Source organism: Nicotiana attenuata, chromosome 7 (genome assembly GCF_001879085.1).
Source record: "Nicotiana attenuata strain UT chromosome 7, NIATTr2, whole genome shotgun sequence".
Classification (NCBI taxonomy): domain Eukaryota; kingdom Viridiplantae; phylum Streptophyta; class Magnoliopsida; order Solanales; family Solanaceae; genus Nicotiana; species Nicotiana attenuata.
In genome coordinates, this window is record NC_031995.1 from 61,864,382 (window position 1) to 61,885,214 (window position 20,833).

At 36.9% G+C, this 20,833-nt stretch overlaps 1 protein-coding gene across 1 annotated transcript; it reads right to left on the reverse strand.

The window, feature by feature from the left end:
* On the reverse strand, positions 14,059–18,182 carry LOC109229197 (protein SMAX1-LIKE 3-like). The gene is made up of 3 exons (XM_019394543.1): positions 16,484–18,182; positions 15,416–15,653; positions 14,059–15,330 (listed from the first exon to the last, which is right to left on the reverse strand). Exons 1-3 carry the CDS (start codon positions 17,662–17,664, stop codon positions 14,215–14,217), a joined length of 2,535 nt encoding a protein of 844 aa, XP_019250088.1. The 5' UTR covers positions 17,665–18,182; the 3' UTR covers positions 14,059–14,214.

Sequence of the window (20,833 nt, forward strand, 5' to 3'; positions counted from 1 at the left end):
TCCTACTACCAATCTTGGTCTTGTGAGGCCCAAAATTGTTATTACCATTTGATCTAAAAATATATAAACACGCTCAAATCATACAAAAACTAGCCTATTACGGTAGTAGCCAAATTTTACAAGCTTGCCATTATAGCCCATCTTCAAGTTGCTAAAATCAGTAACCAAATCATGTCTTTAAATCTGAATCATCTATATGTATAAACTACACTGTCCAGAATACTGTTGTGTCTTGTATCCAAACGTAACTGGCTAGAATTTTGAAGATCTGGGCTGCGTGTTGTCGTCCCATACTACCCATGATAGACAGTGATGTCGTTGCGTGGGTTGTGCCCTTGTTAAACTTTCCATGCCATGGGAGTCTTTTTGGAGTAATGTACCAGTATAGTATATTATAGAGATGTTCCAAAAGTAGCTCCCAATGCTGCCTATGTATCTTCCAGTTCCATCAAAGCTGCCCCACTGAATTGCTCCACCAAAGACCAGTTGCTTTGTCTTCAAACTTTCTTGGCTTTTTGTTGCTTGATTCCATATGTTCCAGGCACATATTTCATCCTCAATTGTCTTAGCTTCCAGACGTACCTGATACTTGTCCCATTTTTGCTCCATTATTCCCGCAAAATTGTCCAAAGTGCACTGTCTTGAGCCATTGCACCTGGGTGACTTGTGCATCATAGGGACAAAGTGGTGCCATATGAATCGAATCCTGTTAATGCACCAATCCTTTAGCACCCATAATAGGCTAGAATTACATGGTCAATATATAAATACCCAGCCATTAGTATTGCCAAACTCATTAGGCAGAATAGGTTTGAGATGACTGGGTTTCTCTTTTCTCCTTGCTCTCATGATTATGCTTACCCATAACTCCCCTCCAATGGAATGAGTGCATAGTACTAATACCACCAATTGAAGGTTTGTTAGTAGATAAGGCATGAGTACAGTAACAAGTCCTGCAAAAAAAAAAAACAATGTCAGTAGAAAATAGAATCACCACGCCCTCCTCCATAAGGATTTGAGCATGGCAATTGCTTATGTGATCGCCAGCAGAACCAATATCCCCCTCTGAAGTTCTGAGGGCATCATGATATTTGCATTGTTGTTCTGCAAGAATTTTTTCCTGGCTCTCTGTATGCAATGTTGAAGTAGTGAACTGCATTGGATTTTTGATCCACAATGCACCCCACAATCCTGTTATGTACAAATTGTCCACTGTTCTCAAATGTGCATATACTTGCAATATTTGATGTGAAATTCTTGTGATTTCCAGCATCCATTTAATGTATTCTTGGTGTATCACAATTGTTGGGATATAGAATGAGTGAAGTACATCGGGCAATGACTTCCTAGTATCTTCATGCTTCCCGTTTTTAGGTGCCAAAACAGTGATCCCTTCATGAATGCAAAAATTAAAAAATTGGGCAGACTCATCTTGTATCTCTAGTATTGATTGTTCCCTATGTGTACCTCCATTAACTTAGGGATTGGAACTCTAGGGTAGTACTTATGGATAGCAGTCCATTGATGACTGTAGAAATGTGCACGCCCTAGAACGCTGAAGACTCTCCATGCTTCCATGCTTGTGCTCACCAGTGGTATTCTTTCTTGGAAATGAGCACATAGTGCTAATACCACCCATGGAAGTTCAACCACATGGTGAGGCATGAAGACAGTATCGTTCCCTGCAAAAAAGAACCCAACATTAGTAAACAATCTAATCACCAACCTCTCCTCCATAAAGATTGAGGTTGATGATCCGTGTTGTTGCCCTGCTTCTTCTCCATCTCCCTTATGCTTCTTTCCTCCCCCCTTTCTAATTCCTTGCTACCTTGATTCTCAAGTTTGGACATTGAAGTTTATCTACATTCACCAGCCTCCTTCCTTGTGTGTCCAAATGATGAAAACCATGCATTCAATATTACTAGTATCAAGTACATAATTGGCTAAATGATCAGCAAGCGTGTTTCCTTCCCAATAAGGTCCCCTTCTTTATATGCGCCACATTGGCGTAAAATTCCCAAACCAGGTGCTCTTTGGCATCCACCACACATTGAGTGAACCATGTCCACCCCTTCCGCTCCCAGAATTATCCCGACACCGCCAGGTTGTATTTATCAAGATCTTTCAATAAGAACTGACGCTCAAGAGTGAGCGATCTCGACCGCCACCACTCTCAGAAACTATTGAATGCAGTCAAACTAACGAACCTATCTTCCCAAATTACTTTCTTCGTCGACCTCTCAAGGCCGGCACTCTAGTATCACCCCTTCGGCCATCATCCGGGATATCATCCACATCTACTGTAGTAGCTGGTGCAGCAGGGGCATGTGTAGATAACGGCTATGAATCCTGACTATCACTTTCCGGACCCTCGGAAGTGATCTCCGAGGTGGAAGGTTCATCTTGGAGTTAAAATCTCCCCTGAAGCTGTTGTGGCTGCGATTGAACCTCAGGCTACTCTTGCATAGAGTCGCCCTCCGATGCTTCCTTAGACGGGACATATGAACTTGATTCAGTGGGCTCTGCAGCTCTAACTCTCCCGCTGTAGCCTTTTTGGATATAGCTCTTTGTAAGGCAAGTGGTAAGGTACTCTTGTCCCGGCCTCGGGAAGGTTCACTCCTCCCCTTTGATGTATCACCACGACCACGTGATCAAACCATTCTCTGCAATAAACAACAACAGGATTCAGTATTAGTTCAAGTGCAGAATAGCAGACAATTGCAGAACAAAATATGTTGCAGGGTGGGGAAATGCGGTCCGCACAATTGCAAGTGCAGCCGCAGGTGGGGTTGTGCAAACTGCACAATTTGAAAGTGTGGCCGCAGTGATGATACTGCGTTCTGCACAATTTTGAGTACGACCGCACATCTGAAGTGCGGTCCGCACATTTTTGAGTGCGGCCACACAATGTATACATTAAAAATGGCATGTCTCTGAAGACAGAGAATGCCCTGATCTGCGGCGGCACACACTTTTCTGCGGCCACGATTGAATTTTCGCGGACCACACAATTTTAAGTGCGGTCCGCGCATTTTTGCCAAACCAAATGCCCTAACCTACAGTTCTGCGGACCGCACATTTCAAAATTTATCGGGCAGAATTCTTAGGGTGTCGATTTTTATGCACAATTTGAACATGGTAGTAGCAATTAAACATGATAAACAAGATACCCATTCCCCAAATAACAAGTAGGACATTACCCAACACAATCTACACCCCACATAGATATGAAATTGACAAATAGTCTAAAAATAACTAACAAATTATAGACTAAATTAAGAAAATTCAAGAATTCAAGAAATGATTTGAACATACCAGTGATGAAGTGGTATTAAGGAATGATCAAAGATGCTAAATTAGTTGGAAGATGAGTGAATCAGTTGTGTGCAAGATTTTTTCCTTTTTATTAATTTCTCGGATATTGGAAAAGTTTCAACAGTAGAATGTGGTCTACTATTTATACTCAGCGGGTTTGGCTAAGAGTTAAAGAGACGAGTGCAACCGCAAAATTTCTTCTGCGGTCCGCACTCTGTTACCTGTTGTGCAACTACCAATTGTTGATCTGCGGTCCGCACCAAAATCTGCGGTTGCACACGCATTTGATCTAGGAAGGGAAGTGGGAAATGATCCTTCCTTGTGACTTTGTTGAGCTTCCGATAGTCCCCACACACTATCCACCCGGTCACCGTTCTTGTAGAAATTAACTCATTCTTTTCATTGGTGACCACCGTAATACCCCCTTTCTTTGGGACACATTGAACCGGAGAAGTCCACGAACTATCGGAAATAGGGTAAACAAGCCCGGTATCTAACCACTTGATGATCTCCTTTTTGACAACCTCTTGCATGGCCTCGTTGAGTCTCCTTTGATGTTCAATAGATTGTTTAGCACCTTCCTCCAAGTTAATCTTGTGCATGCAAAATGTAGGGTTTATCCCCCGAATATCCGCCAATGTCCATCAAATAGCCTTCTTCCTCTTTTGTTGCACCACCAATGTAAAATCTATATGCACATTAGTAAAACAAGAGGAAAGAATAACCAGTAAAGTAGAAGAAGGGCCAAGAAATTTATACCGAAGGTATGGAGGCAATGGCTTCAACTCCAAAATGGGAGAATCCACAATTGAAGTCTTTGTTGGAGGAGTTTTTCTATTTTCAAGATCCAAGGACAATTTGCGGGGCTCAAAAGTGTACGACCCCATTCCTTGCAAAGAGTTCACATATTCCACGTAACCCTCCATCTTTCCATAATCATAGTTGAGCAAGACGGCCTCTAATGTATCATCAACATTCATCACAACACTTGTTTCATCCACAATCACATTCGGTCACCAAGTCCACAAAAGAGCACACCTCATTGCTATTGGGTTGCCTCATAGAACACATGGAAAATTACTTTTTCATCACCAACCCGGAAGGTAAGTTCTCCAGCTTCAACATCAACTAGAGCCTTCCCCGTAGCAAGGAAAGGTCTCCCAAGAATAATCGGCACCTCATAGTCAACCTCACAATCAAGATTGACAAAATCCAGCGGAAGAATGAATTTATCTACACAAACCAACACGCCATCAATTACTCCCAATGGTTTCTTCATGGTACGATCAGCCATTTGTAATCTCATAGATGTGGGTTTTGGTTGCCCAATTCCCAATGTCTTGAAAACCGAATAGGGCATCAAATTGATACTTGCCCCAAGATCACAAAGAGCTTTAGCAAATTCGGCACTTCCAATGGTACAAGGAATTGTGAAAGCGCCGGGATCTTCCGATTTAGGAGCCATTGAATGCACAATTGCACTCACTTGATGAGTCATCTTTATATTTTCACAATTCATCGACCGCTTATTTGTTACCAAATCTTTCATAAACTTTGCATAACCGGGCATTTGCTCCAAAGCTTCGACCAATGGCACATTGATAGATAGACTCTTCATCATGTCAATGAACTTTTTGAATTGATTCTCGCCATTTTTCTTGGCAAGCCTTTAAGCATATGGACGAGGAGGCCTAGGCATTGGTGCCTTATCCTTTTGCACTACCGGTTTCGGTATGTAAACAATGTGCTCCCTAGACGGGTTCACTTCCTCTTGAGCTTCCTCTACATTGTCATCAATATCAATCCGCACTTCATCATTTGCTTGCACCACATTGTTCGGGTCTCATCTTCTTGTACCACTTGCTCATCATCCACAAGTTTCCTTTGACTTGAGGTGGGTGCGTCCCCACCTTTTCCACTCCTTGTAGTAATGGCCATGGCATTTCCCGTGTTGCTCCCACCCTTTGGGTTCACCACCATGTCACTTAGTAGTGCCCCCTTAGGACGAGTGTTTAGAGCTTGAGAGATTTGCCCCAATTGAAATTCCAAGTTGCGAATTAATGTGTTGTGTGAGGCTAGTTGGGCACTAGAGTCGGCATTCTTCTCCATCATTTGTTTGAACATATTCTCAATTTATCCCATCTCATTGTTGGAAGAACTTGGACCATGGGAAGGATAAAGAGGCGGGTTGCTCGGTTGTTGATACATCGGGGGCCTTTGAAAGACTGACCTCCGATTGCCTTGATTATTGTTCCATCCCCCTTGGTTGTTGCCTCCCCAATATCCTTGGTTTTTTCCACTCCAATTTCCTTCGTTATTTCCACCACTCCAATTTCCTTGATTGTTACCACCACTCCAATTACCTTGATTGTTAGAATTCCAATTACCTTGAGGTCGCCATTATTGTTGATTCGGGCCTTGAGAGTTGTTTCTTTTCCCTTGAAAGTTGTTCACGTATTGCACTTCCTCCTCTTGTTCATTGTAAGATTCATCTTGATCAAACCCACTATCTTCTAGTACATAATTCTCCACACGGTTTTGCACTTGTGGACCCTTTTGCTTCTCTTTTTTACCATCATACTAAATCCCTCCATGGCATTGACTTGCTTAGGATTTTTCACTTGTTGAAGTTGAGCTTTGGCTAATTGATTCATTGTGGTGGCCAACTCGGCAATGGCTTGCCCATGATCATGCAATTCTTTATGTAGTTGAATCACGTTCGGATTACCCCTATGGCGTTGTCATGAAATTTCCACCGGCAAGTTGGTTGACCACGCATTGATTGGCAGTATTGATCCCCTGATAGAAAGTTTGTTGAATCATAGCCTCCGTCATGTCATTATTGGGGCACTCTTTGACCATTGTTCGGTACCTCTCCCATATTTCATGCAACGGCTCATTGGGCTCTTGTATGAATGCTGGAATCTCATCTCTAAGAGTAGTCATATGCCCGGGAGAAATGAACATGGAAATAAATTTCTCTGCCAATTCATCCCATGTACGGATGGAATGGTTTGGCAATGGCTCTAACCAATCCAAGGCTTTCCCCCATAGAGAGAAAGGAAATAGCCTCAACCCTAAATCATCCTCGGAGACGTTTGTCTGTTTACTCCCCCAACAAGTGTCCACAAACCCCTTCAAGTGTTTGTATGCATTTTGACTCGGAGCCTCAGTGAAGAATCCTCATTGCTCTAGCAATGTGAGCATTACATTCGTGACTTGAAAGTTGCCCGCCCTAATGCGGGGCGGGACTATGGCACTTTCATACCCTTCATTCGGCAACACCCGTTGTGGAGCCGCTCATGGTGGAGGTGGGGGTGGAACTGGGACGTTATCTTGAGGTTGTGGCCTCTTCTATTTGCTTGAGGTTCAAGAGGAACCACTTCAACTTGGTCATCTTCCACGTCCACATCCCCCAACGGCATGTTTCCAAGTTGATCATTGTTGAGGGCCATTGTTGCACCTACAATTTATTCACAAAAATTAGTAACACAGAAGGAAAAGAAGACAATTCACACACAAAATCAAATATATAGCTAAATCCGTTTTTAGATCCCCCGGCAACGGCGCCAAAAATTGATCGCGTCCCAGTCACACCTCTATTTGAGGTTATGAAACGTTCGATACAATAGTAATATCCAACAAGGAGTCGAGGTCGATTTTCCGCAGAGAGCTATGAATGGGACTTAGGACTATATACTTTAGTGAATGAGCTTGAATTATCTCAAATTGCACTTTCACAAAATTGGGTTATTTTTAAGTCTAAGTTAAACTAAGATTACCAACTAAGAATTAGAACAAGAAAATTGTTTTTGTTGTTTTTCAAATGATATAAAAGGCCTAAGGCTATGACCTTCAGCTAGGTTTTTGCCTAACGGATTGTAAACTTTAAAGCTTGTTTTGTTGGTCGGGGTGTATTATAGCTATCAACACTCAAGTACCCACTCAATACCTCTTGGTAAGAGAGTAATTTTGCCCAATTTGGCTTTCTCAAGTCCAAATGGGTATTGAATAAAACAGTTGATAAAAAGCTCAAGTCGAGTTGTACTATCTCTAGGTTCAACCCTTTAATTGGTACTATCAATCTCTTGACTTACCCTATTTTTTGTTAGCCAAGTTTTCCTAGACTAAGTCTCTCTTTCTCAAGTAGAGACCAAGTCAAATAGGTATGAACTAATATTTGCAACCATTCATTCTATAATTAAAAGTAAGAACAAGGCTAAATAATAAACACCCAACCATACACAAGCAATAAATTAAACACCCATTAAGTTTACACTCTAGGGTTGGGTCACAATCCTAGTAAAAATCTAGCTAATCATGCTTAAAACAGAAGGAATAGAAGAAAAATTGATAATTAAATCCATATGATGATTAAAATAATGAAATCTATGTTCAAAAAGCTCAAAATGGCAAAAACTACTAAAGAGGGTAAAGAAAAATGTCTACTGTGGCTGCTGATATTCAAACTTGACCTAAAAAAGTGAAACTCTTCTATTTATACAAAGTTAGAATTTTCGGACAAAAATGCCCTTTCGGTGGTTCTGCGGCCGCACAATTCCATGTGCGGTCCGCACTTTGCTTCAGCTTAACAGGATCTGAATCTTGCGGCCGCACAATTCTGAACTGCGGCCGCATCTCTCATTTCTGCGGTCCGCATATTTTTGAGTGCGGCCGCACATGGCTCTTCTGCGGACTGCACAAATGCCACTGCGGCCGCGTAGCTGATCTTCTACGGTCCGCACTTCCTTTGAACTCGATATGCAAACTCTCTGAACTTTTGCTCTTGCTTAGCTTCTGCAGCCGCACATTTCATGTGCGGACCGCACTTCTCACAGTCCTCTGATAAGTTTGTCTTCACAATCTGCGGCCACAGATGATATTCTGTGGTCCGCACTTCTAGCTTTTGTGCCTGTTTTTGTCCTTGAGTTCAGATCACTCCTTCTTTAGTTGGATTTAATCTTAGTGGCTCATTTTCCAATACTCCTGCAATTAAGCACATTTCATCAGTTTTTGGGAACACAATTAAATGCTTTTGGACTAAAACGAAAGCTAAAAGGTGCTAATAACTAGTCAAAATTCCCACTTATCACCATCCATAATACTTTTCATTGAACAGTGGTGGCCGTGTGGTCGATTATCCTTTTTGAACGCCTGGAAGTGTAGCCATCTCGGATCCTTTTAAGGTATTAACCTTACTTGAAAGAACCTACTTTAATACCAATAATTATTCTAGGATGAGCCTTGACACAACAGGGGGAGGACTGAATTGTATTTTGCCCGATTTTCGCGTGTTAAATAACCTGGTTCTTTAACCTAAGTATTTCAGACACAAGCAGAAAATATAGTGCGAAAATTAAACAACACAATAATTTTTACATGGAAAATTTGTTTGCTCAAAAGAATAAAAACCACGACCTATCTTCGCAGGATTTGCCTCAAGATTTTATTAACTTTTAAGAGATATTATAGATTACAACTCAATAACTCAAGAGACTAATTCTAGTACCTTAACCACTACAATCAACCCAATTGTAGCTACCTCTTTCAAGACTATAAACTCTAGCCTAGAAAGCTAACCAAATTCTTCAAATTTAATAACCTAATAACAGTATTTTAAAGACGAGAGTGTGAGGTGGAGCGGTTTACTTGTTGCAAGGGGAGGCTTATACTCCGAGACATAAACCATAAGCCCATGAATTTTTAAATATTTTATTTATAAATTGATAAATCAGTACAATAACACAAAAATATAGAAAGTATATTATAAATTTAGGAAAATTAAAGGGATTAACGAAACCCGTAGAAAATAATATCTAGCATATTTTTATAAATAAAAATAATGCAATAGTATTAAAGTTATTATGAGATATAAATCAACTATAATGTCTTAACTTTCAAACAATTTTACTCTCAAACAATTAAAAAATTATAATTTCTTAAAAAATATTATCAAACTACATTTTACCTCACTAAAAGCAAATAATCAATAAAATTTACCAATAGTGTAATTTAAAGCATTACTCTTTCATGAAAAAAAGTACAAAATTGCGTTCAAAAGCAATATTATAAAAGCTGATAATATTTTAGACACATAGAACTAAGCCATGAAGATCACTAGCAAGTGAAGATATAAATTTAGGCTATTTATTTTCAGAAAGTACATCTATATAATATTGACCCTCATGATATTCTCATTTAGCAAATATGCAAGACTGCGGCTCGTTATTTGAGTTGTTCCTAATCTTTAAATCCCTATTGATAATCATTAATTTGTAAAAGAATATTGACGATCGATAGTGCTAATTAGGAAATTCGACACATGATTTGTGTAGGAACCATTTGTCAAGTTCTGCGCATTGAGTATCAGGCACATTAGGGCACCAAGTCGGGCGCTTGGGGCGTATGCCTCACAGAACTAAGCTCCACGAGTTACCCTCAGTGAGTTTTGGTAGTGCCTTGCCCAAGGGTGAGTACAAGCGAGTCCCCCCAAAAAAAACTTTTATAATATTGCCTAATAATTACTTCTGAAAAAGCAAAATAGGTTACAATTAAAGAACAATGACTCCATCCTAATCAACTAAAGAACTTGAGCACCTTCGTCTTCTAGACCCAGTTCTTCAGTTGAGCAGCTTGAATCCTTGAAAGAACCTTCTTGCTATGATAGGTACATACCAAGAGTAATTTCCTAAAATTCTGCAAATAGCGTAAACTTTCAATAGCAGCAATATGATACTTTAATACGAGTGAGGTTGGTCGAATCCTTTTCCTATTTTAATTCCAAGATCTAAAATAATTCGATTATCTCTTAAGGAAAATAAATCCAAAAGGATTTTATTTTTTTCCTTCTTCACGCGCTTTTCCTTTTTATGCAAGTATTTCCATAATTAACGAATCCTTGTCGACTATAAATTTCTCCTACTGAGATATTCCTTCTAGCCCATGAATAAAATCCTTTAGGTTATCTGAAGAGAGCTAAATCCAACTTGCACTTGGAAATAATGTTTTAACTTCTGATCAATGAACTTCAAGAGACTTGATTCTTTTACAATAAATTCACTTGGTTAAATGGAAATCTTTCATGATGCCCAAGAACATAGGAGGCTTAGCTATACAAAACCTCAAATTAAAAAATGAGGCTCTACTAGCTATCTTGGCATGGCGCCTTTTTCAACATCCAAACTCTTTATGGGCTTCCACCCTTATACACAAATACAAAAATAGCCGTGCAACAAATTTATCATCACACACTTGGAAGAACGTTATTCTAGGATGGCAAAAATGCCAGGTTGGCCTACAATGGCAACTAGAATCACACTCAAAAATAAACTTTTGGTGCGAACCATGGATTGCTCCAAATACTACAATTAGATCACTAATAACTGGGCCTATACCTTTCGCTCATATGAACAGAAGCATTAGCTCCTATAGGGAGCATGATACTTGGAACTCTCCCCTTTAATGTCCCTAACGATTTCAAAACAATACTAAATAGGGTTAATGTACCCATTTATACGAACAAAGTGGACACACTATCATGGGGAATTAGTCCTAATGGCAATTACTGTACAGTCAATGTACTCTCATTTGCTAAAAGAGGAGTTAAAAACACAGGAAGCACAAAATAATTACCTACGGTTATGGAAAATACAAATACCCCCTAAACTCAAAACATTCCTTTGGCTCATCATGCATAATAGACTACCAACAAAATCATATCTTCATCGTATAGGCATCACTCCTAATGACCAATGTCAACTTTGCCATGCGGAAAAGGAGACCATCAACCATGTCTTCCTGCATTGTACACATGTAGCTCACATATGGAAAGAATTAGGACTGACACTCTTTATAAACAAACTAAATCAACGCACTAAACTCTACCAGTGGATGCTCAAAATTATGTACAATAAATGCGGCACTATGCCAAACCTCATCAACAGGAAAACTTTCCTAATCATACACATTGTGGGACATTTGGCTATATCGAAACCACAATAATTTCAACAATACAAAAAAATACTTAACCTTTACACAAATTACTAAGCATGCTCTAGAATTCACCTATCTCGCTGCTAGACATACACAGCAAAAATTACTCCTCCAAATTAAATGGATCCCTCCAAAACCAAACTAGTACAAATTAAACACAGATGGGGCTGTAATTACATCAACTCATAAAGCAGGTATAGGCGGAGTCATACGTGACTCCAACGGCCAGTGGATCGTAGGTTTTGCAGGAAATTTGAACAATGCAAACATTGTGCAAATAGAACTACAAGCTCTTTTCCAAGGACTTGAACTAGCAAAAGCATATCGATTGACTCCACTGGAAATTAACATCGATGCAACAGAGGTAATCACAATGTTACAACAAGATCACCAACTCTATACTAATTTGATTCATGACTGCAAGCATCTCCTGGACCAGCTGCTTAATCCTCCTATCACGCATATCTACAGAGAGGGGAACGAGGTGGCTGATGGTTTAGCGAAAGCAGGATGCAACATGAATTCATCGATCACTATCACAATTTTTGAAACACAACCACATTTTGTCAAGGTCTTTTTGCAAAGGGATCAAGCAGGAGATACTCGCCTCAGGAGGACAACAGAGAACAAGCACCTTCAATGGGACAAACAACCACAAATACAAGCTCACTATAGCACACAAGCACTGAATAGCAGTACTAGTTCTAAGGGCAACAATTCCTGTATTGATAATACACTTTTAAACTCTAACATAGATGCAATAGCATCACCCCCTCTGTAGGATCTTTTTATATCTAATGCAATTATCTTTCCAACCAAAAAAATTAAAAAAAAAAAAAAAACTATTTGTTGATCATCAAACCAATATAAGCTCAGTTCAACAGTTAAACAATTACTCTTCAATATATACCAATGTTATTTGCTCCAATAGTACTAAGATATTGTCAAAAGAGACAGATTCACAATTTGAACTTTATATATTCTTATTGCGATCTCTAGTTAATATTATAATAACTGACATGATAATAAAATATTTATAAATATTTAATGAATATTTTAATATATACATGACGTAAAAATTAAGTTCATGTGAACCGTAGCCGACCTTCTAGATCCGCCGTTACTTGCCAAGATGTATGTAATTATCTCAATTTGTCTTTACTATAACATGATATGCACGAACCTATAAAAATGTTGCAGAGAAGAAACTATTTTATCACTGTTTTTAATACGTGTGGATATTCGATAAACTCAAACACTAATGTTTGATCTAGTGTACCAATTACCAACTAAGTTTCTTATTACAAAAGCCACCACGCTTAGTATTTATTTACGGCGGAAAACATAAGAACTTACTCATAGCATTATCTAAACTCTTTTCATTCGTTTTTACTTGTCACGTTTCGCTGTTTGAGAGTTAATTTGACTAATTTTTAAAGCTAAATTGTATTAGATTTTCTTAATAGTTTTAGACTAAAATTTAGGTATTCGAAAATTATACGAAAAGTATTATATTTATAATTTTTCTCATATCAATATGGTAAAATAATACGTTAAAACGTTTGTCAAAGTTTGTGTAGTTTGACTCTCGAAAAGTAAAACGTAACAACTAAAAGTGAACGGATCGGGAGTATATACCGAGTCGTGAAGAACTTCATCAAAGCAGATACCCACAATGATGACGATAATGATAGTAATACTTTAATATATTTGTCTCAAAGAGAATTGACAGATCGTTATGACTTAGTTTTTTTTCTTTTTTACAGTAGAAAATTGCATTAACGGCACCATCACAGCTCGGTATTTGTTTTCTTTGCTCTTATATTTACTTGTTTAAGCAGGTACTTGTATTTCTGTTTGGCTTTTATTCCATTATTTTTCAGTCAATAACTAAATTGTTTGAGAAAAAAAGACGAAAAGGTATATATATACTGTTTCTACCACCTGGGAAAACTGTTTTCTAGTATCTTTGCTGTTTGAATTGAGCTGTGAGATGCTTTCTAGCTTTGAAATAATGATTGGCACCTCTAGGATGGTAAAATTCATGAGAAAAAAGAGGAAAAAATTCCATTCTCTCACCGACATTTCTTCTAAATATTTTTCAGTCTTTTCCCTGTTATGGATCCATGAAAAGAAAAAGAAAAGAAGACCTTCATTGAAACACAAATATTTACAAGAAAACATGCAGTCTCTCTATTCTTACAGACCAAAAGCAAAAGATGTTGTTTTCACCTTTGGCTTTTCTCTCCTCTTCTTTTCTTTTTTATTAGTTGAAAATTCCATGTTCTTTTTCTTTTGTCTTGATTTTCTTTCTTAAGTGGAGTAGAAGTGAGAAAGACAGGACACAATACTTATATATGTTCTTTTAATAAGAATATTCTGAATGTAGTCCGATCCTTATTTTTTTGGTTCTGCAACTTGTTTAGGGATTGAAGAAGGCTCTTCCAATAAAGAGAGGGAATGAGAGAAGGTTACGGATACTTTACTCGATCAACTAATAGCCTTGAAACCTTACTACTACCTTCCAATTTGTGTGGCAACATTTCCTTTTTAGTCCGTTCTAAAACTCTATCACACAACCCATCTATAAACAATTAAACAATGCATATGCATGCAGAACTCATAAACAATATGCGTATACAACATGTTATAGAACTTATCGCGTATAGTATTGATGTGTAATTCCTCTATAGAGTAGTTGTTGAATTGAACAGGTATGAAATTTCGCATAATTTTAGTCATAGACAAAACTCTGCCAAAAGTTTTAAGAAATTTAGAAAGGAAAAAAAAAAGAGCTGCATGAGAACTCTGTCTTACTATCTAAACAGTGAAAAGATATAAAGAAAAGTGACAAGGAAAATTTTCGCAACACATAATCATACACATAACGTTTCTATTGTCCTATAGTTATTGAATTCTAAAGATAACGCATCTATCAACACTTTCAAGAAGGCTAACATCATCAATGGACTGTTCAACACTTTGATGATCATCAATGGAGATGTTTAAATCCAAAGAAATACAAGGACTACTTCTACTTTCCTCCATTGCTTCCCCCTTATCCTCATTGTCTGATCCATCTGTTGATTTTTGTTTAACAGGAGAAACACCTCTTGACCTACAACTAAAGCTCTCACAGCTTAAAATGATTATGGCATCACTAAGACTCACTTCTTCACCACTTGAATTTGTAATTTTTCCTCTTTCAATGGCCTTCTTCATTCTCCTTTGAGAACAATAGTCCACTTGTTCCACATCCTCCACCAACAAAACTCGATGAGGATTTGAAGACACCGCTTGTACAAATCTCTCAATGTAGCTGCTACTTTGTTCATCTCTTGACCTTTTGTTCCTAAAATATTCCTTACATGAATCCGTTTTTGTGGAAGAGAAACTGCTTAAATCTAATGATATGAATTTCGAATAAGAACCAAACACAACCATAGCCAATTCTCTTGCAATTTTCTCCTTGGCTTGAACATCATGACCTTGAAAAAATAACCAAGTTTCTTCTTTGGCTTCATAATTTCCTGAACATTTCTCTTTTCTTTTTATCATTCCAGACCTACATCGCAATATTGTTCCAGAAATTTCTCGTATGATATCTTTTTGCCAAGGTACTTTCTCATACAATGCATTGGAAAGAATATTCAAGTTTTCTGAATTGAACTCCTTAAACTTTGGAATGTACTCCATCTCCATGATATCACTTGAGGAAGAAGAATTAGGTGTAGAGTTTGGATTTGAAGAAAATACATTTCTGGGGTCAGGGGACTCAGGAATGTATATTCTCAGACGCGTAGATCCTTTCTCCCTCCATGTCTGTTCTGGATCAAGAAATGGCAAATGATGGCTGTGGTGCAAATTGGTATATTGTTGATCCAAGGAAAAACAAGTGATCATAGATGAGGAAGGTGATGTTGAAGGAAAGGTTAAACTTCTTTCAAAAGTCTTGGTTTTTTTATGAGATGAGTTGCATATTGTATTCCACTTCTTGCAAAGCTCTTTCATTGATACACAGCTCTGAATGAAAACCAAAAGTTAGTTATTTTTTTAAGGAAAAAAGAGAGAAAGACAGAGATTTGAAAAGGCTAAGGTAATTAATAACCTGATCATGATGACTATTATTAAGTCTTTGCCTCTCATCTTTAAGCCATGAAGGCAGACTTGACAATGTAGAATCAATGTTTGAAGCACTGTTTTGTAAGTTTAGAACTTCTGCTTCATACTTGGCTGAGCAATCAGCACAACAAGTCAATATTTGCTTCTCCTGATCTTCACTATCAATAATCATCCCAGAAGATCCATTTTCAGATGTCTTGCTTCTAAGTTCAAGTTGTGTATCACTGATATACAAAAATATAGACAGAATGAATATTTGAAAAATTATAATATTGATAAAACATTACATAGTAATTTCTTTTTTTATTTTCATTTTTTTACTTTCTCATACTTTGAGGAATTAAAGAGATGCCCGACCATAACGAAAGTGGAGGAAAAAAGAAAGGAAAAGGAAAAAGTGAATGGTCAAACAACAAATTACCTAGAATGAGAAGAAGAAGAAGAAGAATAAAGGTAAAAGAAGATTAAGAAGTAATGCTTTTAAGGAATATTAATAGAAATATAAAAGGGTAGTACTTTTTCTTCCTTGTAATATTTTCAGCACAAGATTTATTTGGGACACTTTCTTTAGATAAAAAACAACTCCAGGAAATATAGCATCAGTATTAGTATTCCTTATGGTAGAGTTACTTAACAATGAAAAAGCAAGGGTAATGAAAGAAATATGAGAATGATATATCAAATGTAACAGTCCAACACGATGAGAAAAAAAAAAAGAATTGAGTGAACTTATTTTAAATTGTGTAAGAGCTATAGTTTGGACATAAGAATTTTTCACTTTTTGTCAAAAAATTTACTTTTTTTTCGAATTTAGCCATAAAATTTGTAATTTTTACTTAAAAAAGAATTTTGGAATTTTTCAAAAATTTAAAAAACTCCAAAAAGCTGTTTTTCAAAAAATTTCACTCAGATCACTCACAAAACTTCAGAAACAATCCAAAATTATATTTATGTCCAAACACAACTCTAATTTTCAAATACCATTTTCACTTGAAAAAATTTCACTTTTTTTTTGGAATTTTACAATTCTTATGTCCAAACGCCCACTAAATACCTGTCAGAGTTGAGACTCAAGCCCAAACTGGCAGCAGGAATTGTAATAGGATGCAGGCCCCAAATAGATTCCAAAGAATTATGACCACTTCTGCATCTCATGTAAGTTTGAAAGGTTGCAATTCCCACAAGCCAAAGCTTTCCATTTTCTCCAATATTGCATACCAATCTCCCAAGTTCCATGATCATGTGTTCTACAGAAAAACAGTAGCTAAAATTATTCCCTTGTCCACTTGAGTTGTTGTTATTTGCCCTATAATCAGTAATCCACTTGAGATCTCCCAAGTATAAAACAACTCCTTTGTTCACTAGACTTTTCACAAGGCAGGTCAACTCTCCTATTCTTTGCTCAACTTCTTCTCTTTGGATATTAGCAAATGTTGAAAGAGGAACACTTATGAGCTTAATTTCCTTGTCAACTTTTTCCATCACTCCTTTAATCACCCCTTCTAAACTACCAAGACATTCACCAACTATCACAATAGCTTTCCTCCTTTTGTTCATTAAACTTTCCACTACACTCATCACATCCTCATCATTAACAGGAAAAGAAGGAGCAATTACTTTGTTGCTTGCTTTTGAAAGGAAAACATGGTTGTTGTTCTCTTTGGGCTTACCATTAATGTTAGGAGAAGGATTATTTTGAGAAGAAAGCTCTAGAGAAACAGCTTGTTCCACATTGATTTTAACTTGAGTACTTGAAAAGCCAGCTTCCCTCATGACCCTACTCACACTGGGATCATCCAAGATAGAGATAATAAGCTGCTCTAGATCTATCTTCACAGCTAGAAGGGGCTGCTGCTGGTTCTCAACTGAACCTCTCCTCTGGTGAGCTTGAGCGCGTTTGAAGGCGGCCACAAGTGCGTTAGAAATAGAAGGATGTTGATGTTGATGTTGATGACCTAACATCATGGGGCTAGAAGAAGAAGACGACGATGTAGGGAGGCGGTTGAGGGCGACGTTGAAGCAAAGCTCAAGGGCTTTACATTGGAGGGGATGAGAGTGAGACTGGAGACATGCTGTTCTAAGTAAGCCAGTAGAAGAAGAGAGCATGGTGTTTGCTACATGGAGAGGAGTCACTTGGGCATGGCCGCGACGCTTAGCGAGCACCACGGCTTGTTTTACTGTGCTGGCTGCCTCTGCTGTTAGAGCTTGCTGCACTGTGCAACCTCCACTTCTCATATTTAAAGCTTGATCAACAAAGGACAAATTAAAACAAAGCTGGAAAATTGGAGCTAGGGTTGAGGTAGACCTTGTGAAAGTCTTGGTAATTTCATGATGACTACAGAATTAAAAGTTTCAGACGTATAAACAAGCTACCTAATAAATTAACTGATTTTCTTGGCTTATGACTTTTTTGAGTTAAAATTGATCAAGAAGGGATTCAACAACTCTATAGTACTTAATATTTTGTAAAAACACAGAACCAGAGAAGGAGAAAACCTTGGTATATCTTACATGAAAGCTGAAATCTATACTGAGATTGTAGAGAGAGAAATCAGAAATATAATATTGGGAGTTGTGAAGGGGGCAGGGGCAGGGGCAGGGAGGAGTTAGTTTTTTATCTTTTCCTAGTATTTGTTTTTCCTTTTGACAGGACTTGAGGGCCTGTTCTTTTCTTGTGGGTAAGGTAAAATTTTGGGGTGCAAAAGTGATTTGTAGTGGAAAGTGGAATGCATGTGCTGACAAGGAGGAAGAATTACACCATTACCAAAGGCAATTCAGCTTTATTTTCTTTGTATGTAACACTGTACTAAATATGGATAGTGATATGTTGAAAAAGAAAGAAAAAATAATATGGATGGTGATATGTTTCTCGAGTTTCTTTCTTTTCTACTGATATAATATTAAAATGATCTTACAATCCTGCAGTGGTCCTACTAAAAGAGAAGTTGATATATGCAGTTCCAAAAACATAGAAAATATTACTCTTTCCGTTTCAAATTATATATGATACTTTTTTTTTAGTCTGTTACGTTTTTAAATTTGAAAATAATTCAACTTTATACTCTTCGTTTTACTCATTTTACTCTTAATGAGAAGCTTTTATAACCACACAAACGACATGGTCCCACAAAACGTTTACCCCTTAAACTTTTAAAATCACAAGTTTAAAAAAAAAATTCTTAAACTTCGTGCCGAATCAAATTAACTCATCTAAATTGAAATGGAGGAACTAATTTCTTCCGGTGGTCATCTTTAGTGTAAATTTCTCGGTCCTCAAATAAGCGAAACATAAACCATCAATAAACAAAACATGAATCCAAGACCAAAATCTAAAGTCAAGAACCCACTCCTAGAAAGCCATTGTTTTGTAGTAGTAATGTATTTCATGTATTTTATTGCTTCTCCTAGAACTCTTTATTCTTGAAAAAAAAAAAACTATTGGTGTGTTATATAGTTTTAGTTATTTGAGCATGAGCATATAATAGCCTTAGCCTTAGTAAAACGTTAAAGTTATATTTGTATGTTTGTTAACCTTTTTCTGGCAGTAATTTAGGGGCTTCTACTATCATTCAGCATGAAATAATATCGTGAAATTTGCATCAGAAATGTAATGCTCCCTTACATCCAATTTGTTTTAACTGCTTGACTCGATTTGAAATATATTGAAAAAGACTTTTAACACGAGATCCAAATAGACTTAAAATACAAAAAATTATTGTTCGTATGTTATTAAGAGTAGAACAAGATATACAGATTAAACAATTTTGATACATAAAAAGGTGTCAATCTATACCCGGACAAAAAAAAATTGGGGACGATGGAGTGTAAATTGTCCTACTGAAGTTAATTTACAAGGTTTCCAAAACATGCTATAAAAATTTAGCAAAATACCCATGCGGAGGAAACTATTTACTCGCCCCTACCTATACCTTTTCTTCCATGCCTATTTTTTTTTTAATACCCAACCAAATGAAGTTAAACTAAGTTACTATAAACCAAGCCAAACCAAATTAAGTCAAGCCAAGCCAAAAGGGTAAAAAGTTAGGTGGGTCGAATTGATAGGAAATGAATTATATTAAGCTCAATGAATATTTTGCATAAATTGCTCGTAAAAATGAAGAAGACGCCTTTTAACTTAATGGAACACAAATGGATGAAGTTATTTCTTTTCCAATGTAAATTTTTAAAAAACATTTCATTACCAAGTCAGTTTAACTTGTGTGTGTTTGTCATAAGCAAACATAATGTAAACTCAAAAGAATTCAAAGATTTGAATAATGAATAAAATATTTTTACTATCTATTTCTTAAGTCCATTGATTGAATAAAGTTTTGTCAACTGTTATATGTCATTAAGAAAGATTGGGCATTATTCTACCAAGATAATTACAATTCTTCGCGTGCAAGGCACGTGCCCATTGCTACTAGGATATAAACTAAGTGGATGGACTCTACCTTTCATGCAAGTATTAAATTACTACTAGTTTCCTTAGTTATTAATTAATAAAGGTGGTCATATTGGGTACCAACACATCCATCTATATATTTTAACCAAAATCTTTGTTGTGGTTTAGAATAATTTAGACGAGTATTAAGAGAAAACATACAAGAACCAAAGTGGAACTTTTATTTTGGTTCAAAAGATAACTTATATTAGGAACTGCCTAGACCTAAACATAGCTTTAACTCAAAAGCTTCCCTCCTCTTCTCACCTCCCCCTCCCCCACCTAGATCTTCTCCAACGAAAAGACTAATATGTGATTTACTGATTTTTATAGTTTAAAAGGGGAAGAATTAAGAAAATATAAAAGATGGCAAGAGGATAGATCTATCAACAATTCTACATCAGTGTAAAAGAAACTAAACAAATACAACAAAAAAATATATAAATCACACGAGTGAAAAGATATTAACCAAGGTGGGATTCAAGAATAAAGTCTATAAAAATTTAAATATCAAGAAGAAAAATCTAAATCATATGAAAGGAAACATATTCAATACATTGTAGTTTGCTACTCATAATCGCTACAATACCTTGTGTCTTGCCAATGAATATGTTGAAAATAATTTAGTTTCAATAGAAGTAGCATAATATGTTTAAGAATTAGTATTTTGAGTTTAATTACCTGTTGGCTTGTAACTATTTCATAATTTAAAACTAATATATAAATATATTTTCACATTATAAATTTATTCGGTATGTGTTGCGGCCAAACGCACACGCAAGGATACGCGGTCATCAAGTAATAAAGTGACTAGAAGTCGGATGCCGAACCCACGAGGACTTGTGATTGACTATTAACTAAATTAGACTATCCGAATTATCTAAACAAGAATTAAACCTAGAAAAATTTGATTCTAAACTAATTAAATAAAGAAATATAAATAATGAACTTTGAACAGAG

What these genes read in the sequence shown, in the direction of transcription:
- LOC109229197 (XM_019394543.1), bottom strand. Translation starts at nt 17,664, where the DNA reads ATGAGAAGTGGAGGTTGCACAGTGCAGCAAGCTCTAACAGCAGAGGCA. An exon ending in TTGAGTCTCAACTCTGACAG is followed by an intron (nt 15,654 to 16,483) that starts GTATTTAGTGGG and finishes TTTGTATATCAG; the next exon opens with TGATACACAACTTGAACTTA. An exon ending in ATAATAGTCATCATGATCAG is followed by an intron (nt 15,331 to 15,415) that starts GTTATTAATTAC and finishes GTTTTCATTCAG; the next exon opens with AGCTGTGTATCAATGAAAGA.